General features: G+C 55.4%; 1 protein-coding gene across 3 annotated transcripts in view; it reads left to right on the top strand.

The window, feature by feature from the left end:
- The window catches only part of TFAP4 (transcription factor AP-4), a 35342-nt gene extending 15507 nt beyond the window's left edge, over positions 1-19835 (top strand). For 2 of the 3 annotated variants that reach the window (XM_055561791.1, XM_055561792.1), the window contains 7 exons: positions 5045-5135; positions 15665-15830; positions 15936-16034; positions 16439-16609; positions 17096-17236; positions 17878-18033; positions 18845-19835. In XM_055561791.1, the coding sequence (XP_055417766.1) occupies positions 5045-5135; positions 15665-15830; positions 15936-16034; positions 16439-16609; positions 17096-17236; positions 17878-18033; positions 18845-19030 (1010 nt within the window). In that variant the 3' untranslated portion in view covers positions 19031-19835. Of the gene's footprint in view, positions 1-5044; positions 5136-7692; positions 8072-15664; positions 15831-15935; positions 16035-16438; positions 16610-17095; positions 17237-17877; positions 18034-18844 lie in introns of those variants that run through there. The other variant, XM_055561793.1, reaches the window with a different exon arrangement.

The raw sequence follows: 19835 nt of genomic DNA, 5'->3' as shown, positions 1-19835 counted from the left end.
GAGAGGGAATTGATGTGTGGGACCCCCTCTGTTCCCCAGATGGAGGGACCACAGGATAAGAGCCTGAGAATGGTCTACAGGAGCCAACAACCCACGACGATGGGACCTCAGTCCTACAGCCACAGGAACTGAATCCTGCTGACAACCAGTGAGTTTGGAAAACCATCCAAGGCCCTGATGAGATTGTAGACCTGCCAACGCCTCAGTTTCACTCAGCAGGACTTTGAGCTGAGAGCCCAGCCATACCACGTCTGGCAATGATAAATGGTACTGTTTCAAGCCAATGCTGCTGCTGCTAAGTCGCTTCAGTCGTGTCCGACTCTGTGACCCCATAGACGGCAGCCCACCAGGCTCCTCCGTCCCTGGGATTCTCCAGGCGAGAACACTGGAGTGGGTTGCCATTTCCTTCTCCAATGCATGAAAGTGAAAAGTGAAAGTGAAGTTGCTCAGTCATATCCGACTCTTCGCGGCCCCATGGACTGCAGCCTACCAGGCTCCTCCATCCATGGGATTTTCCAGGCAAGAGTACTGGAGTCGGGTACCATCGCCTTCTCCATTTCAAGCCAATACATTGACGGAAATCTTATGTGGCAACAGGGAATAAGTCCATCATCATTCCAAAGAGGAGAACAGTATTCTAGATGCAAATGTAGGATAAAAGTTTAAAACTGAGAAAAACCCATCCCCTGCTCCTCGGGCGCTATGTAGAGTGGAAACCTGCCACAGCCTCTGTGCTGATGGTCCCCACTCCCACCTTCCTGGCTGCAGTTTAAATCCATGGTCTTAGGGCTCACGTCTCTCGCCTGAGCTTACAACCAGCCTCAGAGGAGGGCAAGTGTGTTCTGGGAGGGGTAGCGCTGATGGCACCTTGAGGGCAGCCATATCCCACTTTGGCTGAAGAAAGATGCTCTGGAACCCTTTGCTGTAGGGGATCCCTGAGGTTTCTGGGGCTCCTGGAAATCTTCAGGGTCAACAAAGCTATTTTTTTAAAGAAATACGGTTGTTTAATATAATAGCTTTATTATATATAATTCACCCATCTAAAGTGTAAAATTAAGTGGGTTTTTTTTTAATACAACCAGTTTTGTAACCATCACCACAATCGATTGAGAAGATTTTATCACTCCCCCCAAAGAAACTCTGTACCCTAGCACCCATCCTCCATTTCCCCCTGACTCCCCCACATTCCCTTCAGTTCAGTTCAGTCGCTCAGTCGTGTCTGACTCTTTTCGACCCCATGGACTGCAGCACGCCAGGCCTCCCTGTCCATCACCAACTCCCAGAGTTTACTCAAATTCATGTTTGAGTCGGCGATGACATCCAACCATCTCATCCTCTGTCATACCCTTCTCCTCCTGCCTTCGATCTTTCCCAGCATCAGGGTCTTTTCAAATGAGTCAGTTCTTCACATCAGGTGGCCAAAGTTTTGGAGTTTCAGCTTCAACATCAGTCCTTCCTATGGATATTCAGGACTGATTTCCTTTAGGATGGACTGGTTGGATCTCCTTGCAGTCCAAGGGACTCTCAAGAGTCTTCCCCAATACCACAGTTCAAAAGCATCAATTCTTTGGCACTCAGCTTTCTTTATAGTCCAACTCTCACATCCATACATGACTACCAGAAAAACCATAGCCTTGACTATATAGACCTTTGTTGGCAAAGTAATGTCTCTGCCTCATTCCCTGGCAACCACTAATCCACTTTCTACCTCTGTGGATTTGCCTATTCCGGACACTTCATAGAAATGGAATCCTACAATATGCAGCCTTTTATGTCTGGCTTCTCTCACTGGTCGTCACGTTGTCAAAGTTCATCCACCTTGTGCCATGTATCAGTACTTCATCCCTTTACAATGCTGAGCAATTCTTCACTGGGTGAATAGACCATGGCTTCTGTATCCAGTCATCAATAGAGCCTGTTGCTCATCACTCTTCCTACCTGGAATCTGGGAGTGGGGCTGGGGGAAAGGCAGCAAAGGGGAATGGGGGGAAGTGGGCTGATTGGGCTTGGGTTTGACAATATAGAGGAAGGAGGGAGGGGTTCTGCGGTGTCCTAGGCCACACTGTGGCCCCTGGCTCTTTCCCCTAGGCTGAGTCAGTCCGGTCCCCTCACCTGTTCTCCAAAGCATTGTCTGCCCCAGGGTCTCCAGCCCCAGAGCCCTGCTGCAGGTGGGCTGGCTGTCTGTCAGCTCTGTAATCTGCATTTCTGATCATCTGCGTTTCTAACACCTATTGTCCACCGGCAGTTATTTGATGACAGTCTTCACAGAGACTTTCCTTTTAAAGGGCAAACTGTCTGCAGGCCAGTTTTCACACCAGATCCTACCTGTAAGTGTCTTTACTATAAAGCCGGTGAGCACCACGATCAACAGAAAAGAAACTTGCAACATGCTTCCTTCCTTTCACTGTGACAAGTTTTGTTTTGTTTTTTTTTTGGCTGTGCCACAAAGCATATGGGGTCTTAGTTCCCCAGTCAGGGATTGAGTCCGTACCCCCTGCATTGAAAGTGCAGAGTTTTAACCACTGAACTGCCAGGGAAGTCTCATTACTGTGACAAGTTTGAGCAGGGGAAGGGGAAAGCTGGGCCCCTCCTCTGTCCCTCCCCTGTTCTCCCTGGCCAGCTACCTCTGGCCACTGTCACCCATGGCAACCCAGTGATACCAGGAAATACCGCTTATTAATGCTATGACAAGCCAGGTGTGCCAGTGACTTCTTGTGACAGTCAGCCTGCAAGCTAGGTACTATAGGGCTTCTGTTTTACAGACCAGGAAGCTGATTCAGGTTAAGGAACTTGACTGCGGTCACCCTGATAACACCAGGAGCTGGGGTTGGGGCAGAACCTCCTGGATTCTGAATCACACTGCATGGCCTCGAGTCCTTTCTGGAAACTCTGTGGTCCAAAGAGTGGGGAGTGTGTGTAGACAGAGATGAGGTCTGAAGACTATAGCCCCCGGATATCTCAGATGCCAAGCAGAAAAGAGCTTCAAGAAGGTCATTTAGGGACTTCCCTGGTGGTTCAATGCTTAGGATTCCTTGCTTCCATTGCAGGGGGGCCCGGGTTCGATCCCTGAACAGGGGAACTGAAAAAAAAAAAAGTTAGATACAGTGAAGACAGGAAACAGAGCTCCTTGGAGTCACCAGTGAGAGCAGTTTTCATGGAGTCCTGGCTCTGGATGGAGTGAACAGGATGAGAAAGTGGGCATAGACAGCCACTTCAGGGAGCTTTGCAGTCAAGAGGGTAGCTGGAAGGGGATGTATGATTGTCTGATTTTTTTTTTTTTCCTTTTTGACCAAACTACGGGGCTGATGGGATCTTAGTTCCCTGATCAGGGATTGAACCCAGCCCCATGGCAGTGAAAGCTGGACCACCAGGGACTCCACCGTTTTTAAATGGGAATAAAAATGGCTTGTTCTCCACATGGGAATGAGCCAGTAGCGGGCAGGAGGGAAGGATGCAGGAGTGGGGGACAGTTGCTGGAGAGAATACACGTGGAGGTGTTCTCCAGGCACCAACAGAACATGGACCCACATTTAGGTGCTGGCTGGTTAGCAGATTTCAGGTACCAGCGGGGAGGCAGAGAAGCCTTGGGAAGGGAGGGAGGAGGGACCAGGGCCATACGAGGGGATGGCCAGCTATGCAAAGGATCCACTTGAGCATCTTGGTCCAGCATTTAAAAGTAAGATGGTGGGATTTCCTTTTCCCAGCGCTGTTCAGATCCAGGGGTGGGGGCAGGGGGAGGACAGGTGGAGGGCTGGACCCAGGAGGGAGCGTGCATGCAAGATGATTAGATTGCTGGGCTGTGAAACCTAAACTGGAGAAGGAGCAAAGGGAGAAGAGAAGGGGCTTGCGGTAGCCCCCTCCCCTCACCTATGGAGTCAGGCAAACTATAGCCCACTAGTCAAATCCAGACCACTGACCTTTTTTATTTTTTTGGTTAACTTTTTAAAAAACTGTGGTAAAATGCATATAACATAAAATTTGCCATTTTTAAATTTTTGTGTGTTCACCTGAATGGTAACTTTGCTGTTTTCAAGTGCACGATTCAGTCCCATTAATTGCATTTATGATATTGCGCAACCACCACCACTATTTCCAAAAGTTTCCATCACCCGAAACAGAAACTCTATACCCATTATTAAGCAATAACTCCTCATCTCCCCTCCCCCTCCCCCACCCTTGGTAACCTCTAATCTACTTTCTGTCTCAATGTGTTTGCCTATTGTAGATCATTCATAGAAGTGGAGTCATACGACGTGTGACTTTTTGTATCTGACTTTCACTTAGCATCGTGTTTTCAAGGTTCAGCCAGGCTGTAGCATATATCAGAACTTCATTCCTTTTTAAGGCTGAATAATACGCAGTTGTTTGAATAGATCAGAGTTTGTTTATCCATTGATCCATTGATGGTTTTCACCTTTTGGCTGTTGTGAATAATGCTTCTGTGAATACTGGTATATGATCATGTGTTTGAGTCCCTGGTTTCACTTTTTGGGGGATGTGTACCTAGGAGTGAAATTGATGGAGCATACTGTAACCTCTGCCAGGTTTTGTATGAACTGAGATTGTACGGTAGATGGAAAAATGACCTCCTCAAGATGTTCATGTCCTAATCTGTGGAACCTGTGAATAAGTTACCTTCTATGGCAAAAGGGACTTTGAAGATATAATTAAGTTAAGGATCTTGAGATGGGGAAATTATTCCTGATTATCTGCTTGGGCCCAAGGTCATCAATAAGGGAGTGGTGGGGGGGGCAGTCAGAGTTGCATAAGGAGATGTGATGACTGAAGAAGTTGGAGTGATGCATTCTGAAGATAGAAGGGGCTGGGAGCCAAGAAGGGGTGGGCAACCACGAGAAGCTGGAAAAGTAAGGAAATGGATTCCCCTTCCTAACCTAGAGCCTTCAGAAGGAATGCAGCCCTGCTGACACCTTGGTTTTAGCCAAATACAACCCATTTGGACATCTGACCTCCAGAAAGTGTGTGTATATAAATATATATATATATATATATATTTTTTTTTTTTCTAATTGGCTGCACCATGTAGCTTGTGTGATCTCAGTCCCCCTGACCAGGAACCCGGGATTGAACTCGGGCCATGGCCATGAATGTGCAGATTCTAACCACTGGACCAGCAGGTAACTCCCTTGTGCTGTTTTAAGTCACTAAGTTTGTGGTAATTTGTTATAGTAGCAATAGGAAGCTTATACAAATATTAAAAAAAATTTTTTTGTTGAAGTGTAGTTGATTTACAACGTTGTATTAATTTTTGCTGTACAGCGAAGTGATTGAGTTTTTAATATATATATATTTATATTCTTTTCCATTATGGTTTATCGCAGGATATTGAATACTGTGCTATACACTAGAACCTTGTTGTTTATCCATCCTATATATAATAGTTTTCATCTGTTAATCCCGAACTCCCACTCCATTCCTCCTCCCTCTTTGGCAACCATGAGTCTGTTCTGTCTGTGTTTCTGTTTCTTAGATATGGTCATTTGTGTCATATTTTAGATTCCACGTGCAAATAACTTTTACATTCCCTTTAAAGAAAGTTTGCTGATGCCTAATTTAGAGTAAGAAGGGGAGGGGGAAGGTCCAAGGATCAAAGTAATTTTGCGGAACAGCCTCTGAGAACTCTAGAGGGCACAGTGGCCCAGATTTAGGAGTCAGGAAGGAAATAAGAAAGGGTCAGAGGTAGGGGGGGCGTCTACAGAGTCTCCTGGGAATGAAAGATAACCTGGAGGAACTTCTTTGGTGGTCCAGTGGTAAAGAATTCGCCTTTCAATGCAAGGGACACAGGTTTGACCCTTGGTCAGGCAACTAAGCTGAGGTACCACAACTAGAGAAGCCCACTGGCTGCGACAAAGACTCAACACACCCAAAAAGAAAAAAACCAGCCTGGAGTGTGGGGACTTCTCATGCTACTGTCATGAAGGAGGTGACAGGAAAGAGTTGGGTGGGTGCTGAGGGCAGTGGTATTTCAGGTGTTGGTGCAGCTGAGCCAGGGGTGTGGGTTTGTGCCAGGGGGTGTGGTTTTGTGCATTGGAGACAAGACAGGGCCCTAGAAGAGAAGGTGCCTTTGGCAGAAATGGGGAGGCCAGTTGGAGTGACAGTGTGCCCAGGGAACCAGGCTCCGGCTGGGTCAAGGGATTTCTGAAGAAGACAGAGTGAGGGGTGGACGCACTTCCCCCAGCTCTCCTTCATTCATTCACCAGGCACTGTGGACACTGCTCAGTGTACACAGTTAAGTGGCCCTGTATCCTCTATTGTCCCCGATGTCATCCTTCCTGCTCCCGCAGTGAAGCCTCCCAGGGATCCCCGATGTTACCCAACAGCTGACTTGAAGGATTGCAAAACATTCAGGCAAAACTGCCAGGCCTCTATAAGGGGCTCCGAATATCTAAAAACAATAACATTTCCTAATTATAACAGTAATCCTTGTTATTAAGAGGGTTTCAATCTGGAGGCGCGATCTGGGCGGGAACCAGAAAGGCGGATGGGATTGGGAAAGGCGGTGGGCAGGAGAAAGGACATTCCAAGGCAGGCGCGGTCTTCCTGAGCCAGGGGCCAACCTCCAGGAGCCGGGGGAGGGGACGCGGGAAGCGGGGGACGGAAGCTCGCCGGCCAGGAGTCCTTTCCTCCTCAGTCCCAGGCCTTCACCCTTGGTAGCGAGCGCACCCTGCCGGGGGAGCAAGTCTCGCCCTAGCTTCGCCACGAATGGGCAGCTGCAGCCTTCCGCCTGCCTAGGCCAAGCTTCGGCGGGCCTCTCGCTGTCCAGCCTCCCAGCGAAGGGCTAAAGAGAAGGGGACAGGAGGCGACGCGCGGCAGCCACCGGACCTTCGGGCCGCGCCGGCAGCCGGCCTCCGGGGCTGCTGCTGTCCTGGCCCGCCTCCACCCTTCCCTCCCCGCCCGGGCCCCTGCTGCCTAAGGCAGCCCCAGGATCTGAGGCGCCCGGCGCCCCCCACCCCCACCCCTTTGCCCTCCCCTCCCCGGCTCCGGGATTCCCAGGTTCCGGAGCCCAGGCCGAGCGGCCAGCGGCGGGCAGCTGGGCAGGGAGGGAGGGAGGGAGGGGGCCGTTCGGCCTCTGAAGTCGGCCCCAAGTTACATGTGGGAAGCGGTGGCTGTGACGCAAGTTTCCAGGGGGCCCTGGGCTTGGAGGGAGCGCGCCAGAGCGGCTCCTCTCGGAGCAGTTGCAACCGTAAAAAAGAAAAAAAAAAAAAAAAAAAGCTCCGAGCAGCACCCCAGGCCGCCTTCGGCTTCGCCGGGCCCAGCAGCGCGCTCCCGCCCCGCGAGGGTCTTCGAGGGCGCAGACCCTGTACCGGGCAGTCCCCGTCGGACCCCGGGCGCACAAGCTGGGCTCCCTAGCTGTGGCTGGCCGTTTCTTTCTTTTTTTTTTTTTTTTTTGCTACGCTTGCCAACCTGTCAGCTGATGGACCTCATCACCCATAGTGGCGCATGTAGCTCGGCCGCAGCTCGCTCCATTCACGCCGCGCCCCCAAGGCCGCCCGCGGCCCCAGCACCCGGAGCTGGAGTGGGGGGTGGCCCGCAGACCGGGGCCACCACCCGCCCCCGGGGGCCCGCGCCCCTCTCGCCCCGGCCTCGCGCCGCCCGGGGGGCGCTGCAAATAGTCCTTTGTTTACATGCAATTCCTTACTCCGCGGAAGGAGGCCGGGGGAGTGCTGAGTTTTCACCAGCTGTTTCCCGCCTTGAAACAGACATCTGATCAGCTGCAAACACACACAGACACACACACACACACACACACACACACACATACACACGCCCGGGGAGGCAGGCCGGAGAGACCTCCCTCCCGCCCCTCCCGCCCGCCTCCCTCCCCTCGCCGCCGCCGCAGCCAGCATCTGGGACCGGCCGATTCTGCACCTCCGTCCGGCGCTGCCCTTTGATTCGGATTTCCATCTTGCATTCTCCGGCGGACCGCGGGACCTGGCTCGTGCAAAGGAGGGGGGCTGATCGCTATGGAGTATTTCATGATGCCCACTCAGAAGGTGCCCTCTTTGCAACATTTCAGGAAAACAGAGAAAGAAGTGATAGGAGGGCTCTGTAGGTGTGTACTCCTCCTCCCCCTCACCCCCTTCCCAAGATTGCAGCCCCCGGCCAGTCAGCCCGGGCGGGCGCGCGTGTGCGCACGCATGGCCCGCGCCGCGGACCCTCTCGCCTTTCTTATCCGCCGAGGCGGCTGCAGCCCCGCGCGCCAGGCTTGGGCCGTCTGGGGACCTTCCTCCCTCGGAACATGGGGGCCTCGAGCGGCCCCGGTCACTTTTGTCCGCTGCAGGCGGGCGAGTCGCGACGTTTGTAAATTGCAAACAGACCCACGTGGTTCTGCAGCAGTCCCGGCCATGCTTGGTGCTGGTGGCTTCCCCCCCGCGCTTCCTCCTCCCCCCTCCCGCAGCGGCTTCCTTCCTCTCCCTCCTTCATCGCTCTCTCTGGGCCCCCCCACTCCAAGGGAGACTGGGGGGCCCGTGTCTCGCGTGGGGCCAAGGGGCCAGGGGCTACAATGCAGCCATGCCGCGGCTTCGGGCGCGGGGAGGGGGGTGCGGGGAGCCGGGTGGTTGTGAGTGTTTGCTGGGACCGGGGCTGCAGCGGGGTCTGGGGGCGTGCTGGAGAGTGGGTGAGGGAGTGGGCGGGACCCGGGAAGCCAGCGCGGCCCGCCAGGAGCGCCGCGGACCCGGGCACGTTGGCGGCCGCTTACTAGCTCGCCGCCCGCGCCCGGGCGCTGTTTACTAGCGAGGCCTGGACGTGACTCTGCAGCCCTCTTGGAGTAGGCGGACCTCCGCGCGCAGCCTCGCGGGAGCTGTAGTTCTCCATGCCGCGTCTTTGCGGCATTGTGGGAGTTGTAGGCGCGCCCAGGCCATGCTTTACCCGCACAAAGCTCGGCCCCCGCGGGCGGGATGGGCGAGGCAGGCCGGGTAGGGGGCTTTTTGGGGAGTGGGCACCGTAGGCTACCCGTAGTCTCGCCGGATCTCTGCCCGCCGCATGTAGGCCTCGGCTGCAAACTTTCGTGTCTCACGCCCCTCCCCCCAGTCATAAACCGAAAGCATCCAGTTGCCCAGCAGGCTGGGTGGGTGGGTGGTCCAAGATCCGTAGCCCTCCCCAGGAGCTGCTCCCTAAATTTGGCCCGGGTTGCTCCGGGATCTATCCTTTGCAGAAGAGTAATGGGTTAGGGGAGTCGCCCTGGACACTTGTTAAAATGCACACGCCCGCAATTCCGATCGCTAGAAGGGCCTGTGTATCAGCATACTGAACACTGTCTGCGGGACGGCGATACCGCGTGGGCTGTTCTCTGCGGGTCCAAGTTTGGGACCTGTGGCTCCTTTCCTCCCGTGCGGCTTTCGGAGAGAAATGGCTCCCCAGGGCTGGGGCCACGTGCTCTGCCGCCCCGGGCAGGCAAGGCGGGGATTGAGGGAGGAGGAGTCGCAGGCGGTGTGGCCAAGGCTGGTGGACACCGCGGGCTGCAGAAACCAGGCTAGGGGGAGGTTGCTGCACACGTATACATCGTTCCCGCCCCCTCTCCCCTCACAGGGCTTCTGCCTTAACTACTCTCAAGTTCAAGGTGGTAGGCAGTCAGCAGTCCTGAGTGTTGGCCCTTCCCCAAGGTCCATCCACCTGGAGGGCTTAGCTGTAATAAGTGAAAAGAAAAAGAAAACAATTCTGGAGCTTGTAATACGTTGTAGGGTCTCGTTTTGCAAGACTTCTTTAATCAAATTGTTAACAGTCTTCCTCTGTTAGTTAAGTGGCTTTATAATTTCTGTGTGGGTGGAGGACACAGGTTTGGGAAGGAACAGGTAGGGCAAGTGGTGGGGCTGGGACTTGAACTCTGATCCCTGCTGTTACCCTGAGCTGCTGGTTGCTCCGGGAAGGGAAGGCTGGGCAGTGAGGAGGTGGGTTGAGCTGCCCCAGATGCTGGAGCAGACATCCTGGGCCCGACCTCAGGCAGGCGTGGCAACATAGGACCCTCTGGCCACAAAGCCTGAGCCTTGGCTGAGTCCTCTCTGGGCCCCCTAGGACTCCAGCTTGACCTGTTTCTGTTCCAAGCCCCGCTTCGGAGAAATCCAGCAGTTCCTTAGGGACCAAGTGCCCCAGGCTTGGGCACGGGGACTGCTTGGCTTGCCCAGCTGTGAGGCAGTTGTCAACCTATGTGCTGGGTGTGGAGTTGGGGCCTCTGGGTTTATTCATTTTCAGACGGAGCTGCAGGATGAGGTAGGATTGAGTGTGGGTTGGGCAGGACCTTCTGGCCGGATATACTGGCTTCTCAGGCTGGTGGACTTTGCTCCATCCCTCGTTGACTAGCAGGGCTCCCTGCTTCTCTTCTCGGTCTCCCAGACCTGCCTGCAGGAGTGAACTGTACCGGACCGTGGGCGGGGGTGGGGGTGGGACGGAATGGGCGTACCTGACAGCGGCACCCTCACACACTGTGTGGTTTTGGACCCGTTGACTAACTGCTCTCAGCGTCTGTAAAATGAAGCACCTGTGAAGCTTGGCTATGCGTGTGGAAAGTGCCTGGTAGCTATTAAGTGGCGCTTGGATTCTTAGAATCAGGAGCATGGTGGTCTTAAAGAGTTTAGCTACCCGCTGCCAGGGAGAAAGAGGCCAGCTCCCCTCAGAGGGAGCTACAGAACAATTAGGGGCTTTGGAGTGTGTGTTGGGTCCCTGGTCTGGTATTTATGAGACACTTACTTTGTGCTGGGGCTTCCCAGGTGGCGCTAGTGGTAAAGACTCCACCTGCCAGTGCAGGAGACATAAGAGACACAGGTTCAATCCCTGGGTGGGGAAGATCCCATGGAGGAGGCATGGCAACCCACTCTAGTATTCTTGCCTGGAGAATCCCATGGACAGAGGAGTCTGGTGGGCTACAGTCCATGGGATCGCAAAGAGTCAGACATGGCTGAGCGACTAAGCATACACACCATGTGCTGGGATTGAAGACACTGCAATGAACTAGAACTTGCCCCTCTCCTAAGAGATGGAAGTCTCATGGTGCTACAGAGTCTTGTCAGTTTCCTTAGGTGCGTGAATTCTGGAGTCTTGGGTACAGACTCTGGAAAAGCAAAGCATCTTGTTACTCTCGATCTCTCTCTCTTATTTATTTACCTTTCTGTTTACTTGTCTGCGCTGGGTCTTAGTTGTGGCATGCGGGATCTTCGATTTTCATTGCAGCATGAGGGATCTTTAGTTGTGGCATGAGAACACTGAGCTGCAGCATGTGGAATCTAGTTCCCTGACCAGGGATCAAACCCAGGCCCGCCTGCACTGGAAGCTCAGAGTCTTAGCCACTGGACTACCAGGGAAGTCCTCCTCCTCCATCTCTTTTAAACTTCACTATGACCCTGTGAAGTGAGGCAGTATGTGCCCATTTTTTGAATGGGGAAACTGAGGCTTCAAGAGACAAAGTGCCTAAGCTTGGGATTCCACAGCTAGTAAGTGGCAGGACTGGAGTTTCCACTAGAACCCAATACAGGCCTCCCTCTGAGAGGCTGAAGGAACTGGGGGGAGGGGGTATTTCTCATGGGGACAGTCCGGACATGGTTTGTTCTGGAACCATAGGCAGGGTGTATGGATAGAAGCAACGGGCATGGGCCAGGGCCTCAGGCTGCTTCAGTAGCTGCTGCAGGAGAAGGATGGGGGCCTTGGGCATCCTTGGTGAGAGGGTCATCTTCCTCCTGTCCTCCTTTTTGGGGTATAGGAAAAACTCCAAGTGGGCTTTCCCACCTCTGACTGCGTAGACATTGAGTGGTAGGTTTGTGAATGACTTTGGGGCAGCGTGAAATGAGAGCTCTCAATGGCTAATTTGAGGCTGGAGCTGGGTGGGTATTGGGGGGTGGGTGTGGGGAATGGGATACCCATTTGCACTTGGGCTGGGCAGAAGGGAAGGGTATAGGTTGGGATCTAGACTTGAAGAGCCTGCTTCCTGCCCTTGAGCCTCTGGTTGGGATGCCAGGGTTATTCTGTGGGGAGGGAGGGAGGGGTTGTCGTGGGGGTACCCTGAGAGTGGGAGCAGCAGCTCTGGTCTTGGCACTGGAGGCTCTGCCACCAGCTGCCCAACCCCAGGAGACCGGCTGGCTGAGGGCTGTCAAGGAGGGAGAGGAGAGAGAGACAGTGTCTGTGGACCAGGCCTCACCGCTGACCTGGGGATTCTGAAGTTGATGTGAAAGAGTGGAAGGACCTTACAATTACTGTAAATCGGGTGTACTTCTGCAAAACTCATAAAGAAAGGTAAGGAACTTCCAGGCGTTTGCAGAAAAACCCACTTTATCTAGTACAGTAGCAGCTGGAAATGCTAATTAGCCATACTTTATAGGAGCCCCTGGCAGGCCAGCAGTCAGAACCCCTGGTTAGTCGTGATTCCACTCATCAGAACTTTGGGTTAGTCTGCATTCTATTAAAGAAACTTCCAGGGCTATTTAGGTGAGTTGGTCTTGGTGGCAGCCCAAATCCCTATGAAGAACTATGGCTTTGGGGTGAAGTCTGTTTTCTGAGCTTAAGTCTGCACGAGCTTAACCAGCAGCTGGTTCCAGAACCAGGAGGCAGGGCTGAGGGACTTGGTGCTGAAGGGGACAGCATGGACCATTCAGAAGAGCCAGGCCCCCTTCCCTCTGGGGAGGTTTGGAGCTTTCAGGCCTGGGGTCCTGTGGTCTCCTTTGGTGTCACCCCACCTCGTGGGCATCTTGGGGAGAAGGGAAGGGCCAGAGGTTGGCTCCCCAGGACTGAGGTTTCCTGAGCAGATGAGTGGGCTGGCGGGGTGCAGGCGGGGTAGGGGGTGGGTTGTTGGGTTCTGGCTTCAGGCTGGAGAGTTGGTGAGTCTCGGCTGGGAGGCAGGGGGGCTACAGGGCTGTATGTGAGCCCTCAGTAAAGGGTGCCGCCCGAAGGCAGTGGAGGAGAGCATGCATTTTGGCTCCTGCAGGTGCCTGTCGTATCCTGGTGTGGCTGCCGGACCTTGGGCATGCCAGTTCCCCTCCCAGAACCCTGGATTCCTCATTGCAGCTCAGCCACTAGGTGTCCATGGCGGTCAAGGAAAAATACAAAAAAGTCCTGTGAATGGCAGTAAGAGCTGACCGGTTGACAGTGCACACCTGTGCGCAGCCTCTCTACGCCATGACTGTCACCTGTCTGTCAGGGCATCTGACCTGTGGTGCTGGGACCGGGGTTCAAGTCCCAGCTTCAGCACACACCAAAGCTGTTCCCTTCCCAAGCCTCAGTGTCTTCATCCCATCAGGCCACTTGACTCAGAGGAAGGTTGAGATGGTTCAGTGAGATAATTCCAGCGAAGTGAGTCTTTAGCATATTATGTTAAGAACTTAAGACTTTTTACTTTTTTAATTTTTTTGGCCTCACCAAGTGGCTTGCAGGATCTTAGTTCCCCAACCAGGGGTGGGTTAAACCTGGGCCCTCAGCAGTGAAAGCACCAGTCCTAATTCTCAAGACTTTAAAAAAACAGTAACTCTGTGGCTAGGCTCTACAGGTGGGCCTTCTGGAAGGGCCAGCACTCAGAGCGGCCCAGGGGTGCAGGTGGGGCTCCTTTTTGACCCTTTAATGCTCTGGTCAGCTCTGGTCTTTGGGCATCACCAGGAGGGAACCCAGGGAATGGGTGAGTGGGGGCGTCTCTCCCTGTATCTCTCCGGGTGGGGGAATAGGAAACTCCCAGATGGATGTCAGTCACCAGGTGCGTTGGATTCCTGGGGACATCTCTCCCCATCTCTTTAATCCACCTGCCGCAGAGGGTCTGGAGGGTGCTGGCAGGCCTGGGAGCCCAGACTCAGCTCTGATCTCCCTTCTCCCCCAACCAGCAAAGGGCAGGCAAGCCACTGTGCATCAGGTCTCTGACCTTCATTTTCTTTTTTTCTCCATCACCCCCACTGTGCGGGTGCATGCTAAGTCACTTCATTTGTGTCCTACTCTTTGCGACCCTATGGACTATATAGTCCGCCGGCTCCTCTGTCCATGGGATTCTCCAGTCAAGAATCCTGGAATGGGTTGTTGCCATTTCCTCCTTCAGGGGATCTTCCACACCCAGGGATCGAACCCGCGTCTCTTATGTCTCCTGCGTTGGCAGGTGGGTTCTTTACCACTAGCGCCACCCGGGAAGCTTCCCACTGTCAGGTCAGGGAAACTGAGAGATGTGAGGTGCCCCTGGCCCGGAAATGGGGGAGCCAGGTGCCCGGCTAACCGGGAAACCACATCCCTCCCATTCTGAGCCCTCAGTCTCATTTGTAAACGGGGGGTCATGGGCCCCCTTTTCCAGTGCTCTGAGGGAACTGTATCTTGGCGGGGGGGTTGGGGGGCTCCCTGGGAGACGCTGGGGCTGCTGGTGGAGGACAGGGCTGGTCTGTGGACCCCTGGCAGCAGCTGATGTGAAGCTTGCTCCCAGCTCACCCCTAGCCGATCACCCTCACGTGGGGACAGGTGGCAGAGACCCAGGAAGGGGCAAGGGCAAGTTCAGGGGGTCGCTCAGGGGAATGAGGAGGGACAGGTAGGGTGGGTGGGGGGCCAGGAAGACCTTGGTCTCCAGCTGCGGGAGATGCGCTCCCCTCCACGGTTTCCCAGCAAACTCCTTTTTTCCTGGGGGTGGTCAGAGGGGCCGGGGCACCTGCTTCTGAGCGCAGGCTGCTCCGCCATCGATGGAACAAAGCTGCTCAGAACCGTCTCCCCACGTTTCCTCAGATCTGGGGGTGTGAGCTGTCTTGGCCCGGGCCTGGACCAGGTCACCCCAGCAGGGCCCCTCAGGAGGAAGCTGGGGCTGTGGCTTTGGGTGGGGCCGGTGGCCTCTTCTGGGAGCCTGGCATCTGGAAGCCATCAGGCCAGGGTGGGGGAGTTGCAGGAGAGGGCCGGGGAGGGGAGCCTCCCTCTTCCAGGCCACACACAGGCCCACCCCTCGGGAGCAGTGGCGTTGGGCCCACAGCCCCGCTGCTGGCTCTGTCTCCCGCCAACGCCTCTCAGCCTGCAGCCTCGTCCCCTTCCACTGGCTGCCTCTCCTGCGAGATGCGATCACATACTATGCAATAACATCGCCTGCTGTGTGCTGGGAGCCTCGCTTTTCTGGCCCAGGGTGGGCCTGCCTTTCAGGGTGGGTGGGCTTGGGCACAAACTGTCCCTAGGGGGTGCTGGCTGGGTCTTCTTCCTAGAGCGACTGGTACCCGGCTTGTCTTGGCAGTCTTAGCACAGTGTCTTGGGCTGGGCTGGAGGCTTACGTAGGAGCGTACGTGGCTGCGGAGATGGGAAGGGAGGAGGGACATCTTCCTCCATCGTCAAGCCTGCGACCCTGAAGGAGGGGGCCCTGGGGGCACAGCGAGGAGCTCAGAGATGTCCCAAGAGCAGGTGTCTCTGATTATCACCTGAGGCCACCCACATCCAATCACAGGGATTCTTAGCCATGTGGGTTTCCGGGTCCCACTCAGGCCTGTTGGCCAGACAATGGGGTCAAGACTTGGGGTCCACACGCTGACGTTGACAGCCAGGCATTTCAGAACATGCTACTCCATCAGCCCCCTGGTCTGCTGGGGGGTGTAGGCATCAGACAGAGTCGGTATATTCTGTAGGGGCAGCTTGCCTGTTACTCTTGGGCCCTCTGGAGATGAAGACAGGGGCCCACTGGGAACCAGGCATGGAGGGCACCCAGCCTGAGCCCATCCCTGTTCTCCCGTAGCCTGGCCAACATTCCACTGACCCCTGAGACTCAGCGGGACCAGGAGCGGCGGATTCGGCGGGAGATCGCCAACAGCAACGAGCGGAGGCGCATGCAGAGCATCAACGCGGGCTTCCAGTCCCTCAAGACCCTCATCCCCCACACAGATGGAGAGAAGCTCAGCAAGGTGAGCGAGTGCCAGGAGGACTTCCTGGAGGAGGAGGTGGGCTGGAGGGGGAGACTCGGGAGATACCAACAGTTGGGGTCCCTGACTCGTCCCTCCTGCCCTCAGGCAGCCATTCTCCAGCAGACGGCAGAGTACATCTTCTCCCTGGAGCAGGAGAAGACCCGGCTCCTGCAGCAGAACACACAGCTCAAGCGCTTTATCCAGGTAGCGCTCTGCCCTCCTCTTGGTGCCCTTTCCCTGGCATGGGCATGTCCGGGCCCAACCACTGGCTTGGGACTGTGATGTTGCTGTGGGTCCCTTATTTCCTACTGACCTGCCTACTTCTGGCACTTGCCTTCCTGCCCAGGGTCCTGACTTAGCCATGGGCAAGTGCAGTGCAGTGGGGCGGGCTCTAGAAGCAACCGAGTGACTTTGGGAAAGCAGGTCCCTTCTGCCTCCCTTTCCAGCCTTGGCTTGGTGGATTTGCACAGGGGGGCTCCCTCGTGCATGTGCACCTGGGTTTGACAGCTCTGGGGGGGGCTGCGATGGAGCTCCGCACTGCCCTGGTGGTGGTGGTGGTGATGTATGCAGTATCACCGCACACTCATCAGCCCCTGGGGGTTCCCCAGGAGCTGAGCGGCTCGTCCCCCAAGCGGCGGCGGGCAGAGGACAAAGACGAGGGCATTGGCTCACCGGACATCTGGGAGGACGAGAAGGCAGAGGATCTGCGGCGGGAGATGATCGAGCTGCGGCAGCAACTGGACAAGGAGCGCTCAGTGCGCATGATGCTGGAGGAGCAGGTGAGGCGGGTGGGGTGAGGCAGGCGAGGCGATGCTGTTGGCTCAGAGCTCCTGCTTTGTGCCGGGGCTGGGAGTCGGGTGTCCGGTGGGGTGATCAGTGGGGAGCAAACCAGACAGGTTCCTGCCCTGGGGGGGGTGGTCCCTGTCTGCGCCTGGGGAGATAAGTCAGAGGCACTCACACTGTAAACACTCATCCGTGATAAAGGCCACAGTGGATCAGTGGGCATCAGCGAGGGGGGATCTGGGCTGGTTCCACCCCACAGCTTCCTTGTGAGGGTGGGAGGAGCAGAGAGGGGAGAAGGGTGCTCCAGGCAGAGGGAACTACATGGGCAAAGGCCTGGGGCTGGAGGTGGGCAGGGAGGGAGCACAGCCTGCGGGAGGGAGAGGAGTCAGCTTGGGCCCCGCGGCTATGGTGCAGGACTTTGGTCTCCATCCTGAATACGTTGCGAAGGGCCCCGCCCCTGAGCCCTACTGCTCCACCCCCAGGTCCGCTCCCTGGAGGCCCACATGTACCCGGAAAAGCTCAAGGTGATCGCACAGCAGGTGCAGCTGCAGCAGCAGCAGGAGCAGGTCCGGCTGCTGCACCAGGAGAAACTGGAGCGGGAACAGCAGCACCTGCGGACCCAGGTGAGCGGGAGGGGCCTGCAGGGGCCGCCCACACCTGGGCTGGGGCTCTCAGACCCAACATCAGTGCCACCGGGTGTCCAGCAGGGCTGACCCAGGGCCTCAGTCGCAGTAGTGTGGACATTCCTGGCTCCCAGGTGTCTTGCCTACATGATTACGTTGACTCCTTATAGCAGCGCTTTGAGGCCTAAGCTGTTATTACTCCTGTTCTACTGATGAGGAATTGGAGGCACAGAAAGGTTCACTAATACGCCCAAGATTTCTCAGTGAAGTGGGGCCGGGATTTGAACCCTGGCCATCTAGATTCAATCTGAACTCCCAACCACTGTATTTATTAAATGTGAAATGCTGGCATTGCTCTGGAGAGAGAAGGCCCGTGCAGTCTCAGATGGCCAGAAGTCCCTCTCCAGGTCACCTTGCCTTCATTTCTTAAAATAAGAGGGGTGGGAGGGGTCATGATTTGGGCATCCCCGAGCTGTGAGTGAAGGAGGTTGATGGGCTGCTGGGGTGTTTGGTGGAGGCTCCCCAGGTGGTGGGCGGAGGGAGATGGTTTGGAGGACTGTCCGCACCCTCTGTGATGGACAGAAGGGAAGGGGCTTCTCCTAGAACCTTTGCAAAGAGACTGAGGGCCCCTTGTCTCGTAGCTCCTGCCCACTCCGGCCCCCACCCAGCACCCCACGGTGATAGTGCCGGCGCCGGCACCCCCTCCCTCCCACCACATCAACGTCGTTACCATGGGCCCCTCCTCGGTCATCAACTCTGTTTCAACGTCCCGGCAAAATCTGGACACCATCGTGCAGGTACCTGGGCCTGGGGAGAGGGCAGTGCTTGGGGGCTGCTCCCTGGGAACAGGCCCTTTGGGGGGAGATTAGAAAGTGGGGGGGTGGAGGGGATAGAGACAGGGATATTGAGCGTTGAGTGGGGGGAGGAGGTCTGGAAGCCAGATGGGTCTCCATCTCTGTATCCTGGGTGAGGGGCAGAGAGGGAGGGACCGGATGGCCGGGAAGACCCCATTCCTTCCCTCGTTGGGGTTTGCTGGGGCTGTCCTTTGTTCCAGGAGCCTCCTGCTTTCAGAGTTCTTGCATCTGTCTCTTGGGTTTTGGGATGAGGGTGGAGGTGGAGGAGGAAGAAACAAGATGCTCAACTCTGAAGGTTGAGCCTGAAGTCCCTGCTATGCCCAGCCTCGTGCAGAGACCCCCTTTAGGAGGCCCAATGACATTACAAAGAAAGAAACAACCCAAAGGCCCAAACGGAAAAAAAAAAGTTCATTGAAGTCCTGGGAACTTGAGTTGCACCCGGCAAACTGAATAATAAAATTAATAACAGAGACCTTCAGTAAAGCCAACAGGCAGGCTTTTGAAATACATAAATGAGGGAGAGAGGCTTATGACTTCAGGCAGGCTTGCACTGTCCCTCTTCCAAGCCAGATTCAGCTCAGGAGAGAGCGTCTAAAGTTTGTTTTCCCCCTGACTCTGAACGGGCTGCTCCTTTTGCCAGGCTTCCTTCTGGTCCTTTCTGGGGTGTGTGGGTGGTGGGGGAGACACTGCTGGAGATGCTGGCGGTCCACATGGCCCCCGCATCCTCACGGCAGCCTCCCCCGCCCAATCCCAGGCAATCCAGCACATCGAGGGCACCCAGGGCCAGGAGGAGGAGCAGCGGCGAGTCGTCATCGTGAAGCAGGTCCGCGGCTGCCCCGAGGCCCACGCCTCGGACACCGCCTCCGATTCGGAGGCCTCAGACAGCGACGCCATGGACCAGGGCCGGGAGGAGCCGGCAGGGAACGGGGGGCTTCCCTGACCAGCCCCCCAGCCCTCCTCTCCCTTCTGGGGGCTGGAGGGGGCGGGGCAGCAACTGGGAGAGAGACGAGGGTGAACGAGTGAGAAATTTTTACAAAATTTACGGCGTCATTTGGGTCTCTTTTATGACCTCTTTTTTCAATACTGTAAATCGTCCTTTGAGTGAAGCCGCCCTACCCGAAGTCGGGCTGGGGCGGCAGGAGCGCCTGGCAGCACCCGGGCACCTGGGGCTGGGCCTCGGCCCCGGAGGCTGGGGAAGCGGACGTGGAGGTGACTGGCCTCTCTCCGCCAAAAAAGCATTTTTTCAATGAAACATGTTTTTAAGACCAGGGAAAAAAATCAAACAAAACCCCAAGGTATTTTTGCCCTCTCCGGAGCCAACCCGGGACCGTCAGTTTTTAATTACCCCTTCCCTCCTCTTTTTTTGGTGTTCTTTCTCCTTTAAGCACTTACATGGGTTGGGGGTCTGGCTGGGTCGGGGCTCTGGGGGTCCGGGGGGTCTCCATTGCTTCTCGGTTGGGGTTTGCTGCTGCCCTTCTCCCCTCCCCTCCCTCACTACCCGGCCCCCCACCTCTCCCTCCAGGTTTCCCATCTTGCACCCCAAAAAAGTCTTTGTCTCTCTCTTTGTTTTGTCTGTTGTTGGTTCTTTTTTGGTTTTGGTTTTTTTTTTTTTTTTTTTACAATTTTGAGGTCTTTGTGTTCAAGGAGAAACTATTATATTTTGTTAAAAAAGTGGGGGGGAAAACCAAGAGGCCCCTGTGCCTTTATAAAGAAACAAAATAAAGTTTGTACTTTGTTTTTTAGAT

This window comes from Bubalus kerabau, chromosome 23 (genome assembly GCF_029407905.1).
Source record: "Bubalus kerabau isolate K-KA32 ecotype Philippines breed swamp buffalo chromosome 23, PCC_UOA_SB_1v2, whole genome shotgun sequence".
NCBI classification, from domain to species: domain Eukaryota; kingdom Metazoa; phylum Chordata; class Mammalia; order Artiodactyla; family Bovidae; genus Bubalus; species Bubalus kerabau.
The sequence above is the reverse complement of the archived record's forward strand: the minus strand, read 5'-3'. Positions and strand labels throughout refer to the sequence as shown.